Source organism: Psammomys obesus, unplaced genomic scaffold (genome assembly GCF_907164565.1).
Source record: "Psammomys obesus unplaced genomic scaffold, mPsaObe1.curated_primary_1811, whole genome shotgun sequence".
Lineage (NCBI taxonomy): Eukaryota > Metazoa > Chordata > Mammalia > Rodentia > Muridae > Psammomys > Psammomys obesus.
In genome coordinates, this window is record NW_026589137.1 from 9,331,207 (window position 1) to 9,337,041 (window position 5,835).

The window sequence follows — 5,835 nt, forward strand, 5'->3', positions numbered from 1 at the left end:
AAAAAAAAAAAATCTATATCTACCATGGCAATAAATTCTAATCAGAGTGTCTCAAAGTTGGGCATCATGTTTATTTTGGAGGATTTCCTCATTTGAACTAATAAAAAAATTCTCTAAAAAACCCTTCAGGTTTGGCATTTCACAGACTGAGGTTTGAACTGTCTTGTTGGTTTCTACAGCTGCTGTTTCTCTGAGTTGCCATTTTTGAGAGTAGAAAATAAAGGGCACAGGTTATGTCCTGCAGATCATGACTGCTGCAAAGAAAGAGCATGCAAGCTAATTTGGACAATGCACATTGCAATAATTTGTCACACGAACATTGATTTTCTACTTAAGGCATTTATCCACTCAACAAATATTTCCTGTACAATGTGGAGATGATGAACATGGTGCCTAATAATGAGACAGTTTTAATGTATATCTTGCAACCACATGGCACTTCTATTTATTTAAAATTGGTTTACACTGAGTAATTACAGCTGTAGTTTAAAGGTGAAGTATACATGCCTCCAGTCTCACGATAAAAACAAAAACAAGCAAACAAACAAAAGCCCAAAACTGAAGCACAAAGAGATCAAGGCCATAGAGTTGGTTGTATTGTTACCTAGTCAGAAATGAGGGTCAATACTACTATGTAAGTTAAGCAGGACTTGGGAGTACAGTTATATTCCAATGAAAGTTCAAACATATTTCTCCATGTGTCCATATAATGTAAACATCTACATGCAAAAGGTTTTCGTTCTACAAAGATTTGGCCCACCAATACCAGCTATACATTATGTCTCTGACGTAGCCGTACCTGGATTGTAGTATTGCTTGTTTTTAGTTTGGTTTCTGTTTAGTGTATGTGTGTGTGTGTGTGTGTGTGTGTGTGTGTGTGTGTGTGTGTGTTTTCAAAGACAACTTGTGGAAACCAGTTCTTCCTTCAACCATGTGGTTCTTGTGGAATTGAACTCAGGTCATAAGGCTTGGTAGCAAGTATCCTTCCCCACTAGTATTCTTGCCAGCCCTATTTTGTTATCTTTAAATCAAACCCAATTTTGTTGAATTGATGCTGCTTCTGTGTTTAGACAGGGTCTCTTTGTAACACATTCCTTTTGCAAGCCTTTGTGAGCCTTACTATTTGTCTGATTAGCAAAGGAGACTTTGTGAGAGCACATGGCTTCCCCGGGGCAGGAAATACCCATTTATCCAGAACATTCAGGCGCTAGGAGGTTCTGGCAAACTAAATATCCTAATTGCCTCAGGCTGTCCCATATTTTCAGCCCCCAGCCTCTGGCAATCCACCAAAACTTCTAAGGAAAGCAAGAAACAGGAGAAGATTTGCTGTAACTTTGAACATACATGAAAATTAGAGCTCATTTGTAATAGGCTCTGAAAAGGACTCTGGGAAAATACTCAGGTTGGCACTGATGCTTACCTGAGAATTATTACTAATGCCACCCATGCCAAAAACACCAAAACACGCTAATATCTAAAACACAGGAACAGGTTTAAATCTGGTTAGTAGAAAGCACATTGGTATTTTGCAGTGTCTCTACAATCCTAATTTGAAAAAAAAATGACAATAAATAAGGCTATGGAGAAATGGTGGTTATGTTCAGTCTCCTAATGTTTAAATTAAGAGAAAGAGCATGCTCTTTATGCATATCTTGCAAATAGCCTTGTCATAAAATAACACTGAGAAATTGGATTTAAAGGTTTATGGTTTTCCAATGGGAAAATTGTTTCATCATGAGGCAGTGCACTACAATACTAAAGAGTGTGCAATGACCTAATAGATTGGTATTAGAAAATAGTAAACGTCACAGTAGGGCCTGGAAGATGGCTTAGTGAGGAACAAATGTGCTGGGAAAGCAGGAGGAGATGAATTTAACTCCCTAGGAATCAGAGAAAATTGAATGTAGAAGTAGTAGACATGTGGAGTCCCAGTGCTTCTAAAAGGGAGATATGAGGTAGAAACTGGGGCATATACCCCCATACATAACACCACACACACACACACACACACGCATGCACACGCACGAAGTTGCACACCCACACTCACTTGCACATGCACACACCCAAACAGTGCTGATGTAGCCAATTTGGACATTTGCTTTTATGCTTTTGTTTCTGAAAATTGCATCCATTTTTTTTTTTTTAGAACCCCGGACCATAGGTTTTTAGTTTTAATTGTCTTGAGCTCTTAAAAATCATAGGAATAAAGGCTTAATGTAGCTGACACCATAAAAATTTCACAAGCCTTTTTTCATTTACTACTAAATGTCAGAGGAAAATCATTCAGTTCATTACAAATCTATCCTTGTGAATCAAGTAATGACATAGAAAGATCTATTATCACTACATGGCTATTTAAAATCAAATTTGCCCTTTAAATTATCTTCACACAAACCAGTTGTTTAGGACATTTGAGTGTGCGGCAGTCTGACAGACTTTGCGTGAAAAACCTCTAGACTAATTTTGTTTAGCAATGTGATGTTTTCTTCTTCTACTTTTTTTTTCTTTTCAAAGAAAAGGAAACAACACAATGTATTATATTGCCATGGGATTAAAAACTTATAGTCTATCAAATCAGTGTAATTGAATTTCAGAGTCTGCGTTTTGATTTTGGAGTCTGCAAATGATTGTATGCTTTGAAGCAAAAAAAAAAAATCATTATTTTTCTATCTTTTTATGTGTGTTTGAAGGCCATCTGCTGAGCTTTGTTTTGTTTTAATAAAATATATTAGCCTTCTTGGCTAATAGGAAAACACACAAGTACTTTAAATGATAAAATGAAAGTAGCTGTGTAAAAGGACTTGTTAGAAGTGAAAGAGGATATTTCCCCCCTATGTACCAAATGTACAATGCTCCAGGACACTGACTCATTCTGAACAGGGTATAGTGATTTTTCACCCTTTTTATCAAATTTCAAAATGTACATTTTCTGAGCTGTTCCACATCAGTATAAATGGAATAAATGGAAAATTACCTTTTACGTTATAGTGATTTATGCTTAGCTGGCAGTCTTCACATCTGTTACCTATTTTCCCATTGAGACTGTTAAAGTCTGTTTTGCACCATTTGGCAAATAAACAAACTGAGGTCTTAAATTGGTTAGGTGCTCACCCAGAATCTAATATTTATCTGGACTTTGACTCTTCTTGTCTTGAACATAGTGACTTTCCCTCAGTGTGAAGGTCCTTGGAGAAAGCCACTGCAAAACCCGTCATCTTTGGAATTTTAGGTAATCCTCGAAAGAACTGAGAAATTCCTCCAAAGTAACATTTTTGTTGTTGTTGTTGTTGTTATTCTAGACATAGTTCGATACTATGGGTCCTCCTCTGAAGCTCTTCAAAAACCAGAAATACCAAGAACTGAAGCAGGAATGCATGAAAGATGGCCGGCTTTTCTGTGACCCTACCTTCTTGCCGGAGAATGACTCCCTATTTTTCAACCGTCTGCTTCCAGGAAAGGTTGTATGGAAACGTCCTCAGGTACCTCTCCTTTTTCTCCCAATTTTCTGTCTCCTTGATCTCCTTTTGATTCAAAACTCCACATAACCAACTATTTCACTTACATTGACCTATTTAGAAAAATTCAGAAGCCAGTCTTCTTCCTTCCTTTGTTTCATTCACTGTTGCTGTCTCTCTCTTTGTTGAGTTGTAATTAACAGATAAGACACATACACATACATATATGTGGATGACGTGATGTTTTCATATGTCTTCACAATTTAAAATGACTAACACAAATAAATTGACATATCCATCACCTTACACAGAAATAATTTTAAAATAGGCTTTAGCTTGAAGAGATTAAAATTTTAATTGATTAATCATATAAAAACTGACAACAGAAAAGGATATATACTATGCTTCTTGTTTTTAAAATTTTATTTGAGTAACTGTTGCAATCTAGAAAGAAATTATACTCTTGTCTCTTTAGTTAAATGCCTATCACACTATCTTAAAGGTAATCTCACATCCAGTAGTACCTAATGAGATTCACGTACAATTAAAGTCTTTTAATTAATTAATATTAACTACTAAGGACCATTCATGGATATAAACTAGAACCCCTGCTCAGATGTAGCCCATGGCAGCTAAGTATCCAATTGTGTTCCCTAGGAATGGGAACAGAGACTGTCTCTGACATGAACTCAGTTGCAGCCTCTTTGACCACCTAAGCGGGGAACAGCCTTGCCAGGCTGCAGAGGAGGACAATGCAACCAGGCCTGATGAGACCTGATAAGCTAGAGGTCAGAGGGAAGAGGAGTAGGACCTCCCCTATCAGTGGGCTTGGGGAGGGATATGGGAGGAGATGAGGGAGGGAGAGTAGGACTGGGAGGGAATGAGGGAGGGGGCTACAGCTGAGATACGAAGTGAATAAACTATAATTAATGCAAAAAAATAAAAATTTAGTTAAAAATATTAACTACTAATAGTCATTATGGGTCTCAATGGAACATCTATGTATGGTTTCTCACGGCAGCGTTCAACAACTCTCCATAAGCTAGAGCCCAATGTACAATAAGATACAGTGATAGACTCTGGAAAATAATTAGCAACCTTGCTTTATCAAGATTGTACAACTGGACAAAAGAATAATCTAGTAGAGATCTTTCCCAATGATCAGGTTTATGGGCCATGGGAAGATATTAGAAAGTGCAAGTTCTTAGACCCAAAGACACCATTTGTAAGGAAATGTTTTTGTGTGTGTGTGGTTGTGAACTACCTTAGTCAACAATTCCGTGTTTGTCTTTAAGGAATCGAAATTCATTTTGTTGTTGCAATTTCCACTGATTAAACTCTTAAATGGAATTCCAAGAGTTATTTTAGTTCATGCACATTGCCACCCAGTGGTGCCAAGATACATTGGTTTCAATAAGTATTTTTTCTATGATATGTGAAGAAAGGAATGGATCAGTGGAAGTCTTGAGGTTCTTTCTATAATATTATGTTTTCCTGAAGAGTGAAAATCTTCAGACCTAGATACCCTAGTGACTAGTGTTGATTCACAAAGCATGATACCTATTAAAAGTATAAGTGTAGTGCCTGGTAGTGTAACTCAGCAATAAAGCAGAGATCCAGACCCCAGTATCAAAAATAAGAAATGAGAGAGAAAATATAAGGGTGGTGGAAGCTACATTTCTAAGCCTCTAAGTTGTTGACATCTTTGTAGATAATTCTGCTTTCCTGCAATAAAAATCTAGGAAAAATGATTAAAATCTGTTAAGAATACAAAGATGTAAGATCTCCCACCCCTTAAAAATATTTGAATAAAAGTATTTGTTATTTATTCTTGTCAGGTCACTAAACCTATGAATGGATGGTGATAACAAGTGCCAAAAGTAGCTAAAAGGGAAGCAGGGAACTGAGAGAAGTATATTGGGTACGTATCTTTTAAAAATAGGACAGACTTGAGCATAGTTGCAAGCTAAGGAGTAAAAACAGTAAAGAGGAAGTTGAAGGTGCAAGAGACAGGATGATTGATGAGGTGAAGTCCTAGAGGAGGTGGAAAGATATCTGGTGGGCGGCAAATTTGGAAGACTACATGAAGCCATTTCCCAGATGTGAACAAAGTAGACAGTGCTTCCTCTGCTGGCATGTCGTTTGATGCATCTTTCTCCCTCTGTCTTGGCTCAGTTCTTTGCACTTTGTCTTCTTCATCCAAATTCTGTATATTTAATTCTAGGTGTATTCACAGGGAGAGGAAACACTCAATAATTAATGACAACAGTCTATTTTTTAGTCTAAGACAAACTATCTCCTTCTAGAGTTAAGTTTCAATGGTAAGGAGTGTATGTGTGTGTGTGTGTGTGTGTGTGTGTGTGTGTGTGTGTGTGTGTGT

The 5,835-nt window shown here is 37.0% G+C and overlaps 1 protein-coding gene across 1 annotated transcript in view; it reads left to right on the plus strand.

Annotated features, from left to right (window-relative positions):
- Window positions 1-3,314: 3,314 nt before the first annotated feature.
- Capn6 (calpain 6) overlaps window positions 3,315-5,835 on the plus strand; it is a 16,761-nt gene continuing 14,240 nt past the window's right edge. Inside the window, exon 1 of the mRNA XM_055604980.1 lies at window positions 3,315-3,479. Within this exon, the coding sequence (XP_055460955.1) occupies window positions 3,315-3,479 (165 nt within the window). The remainder of the gene's footprint in view (window positions 3,480-5,835) is intronic.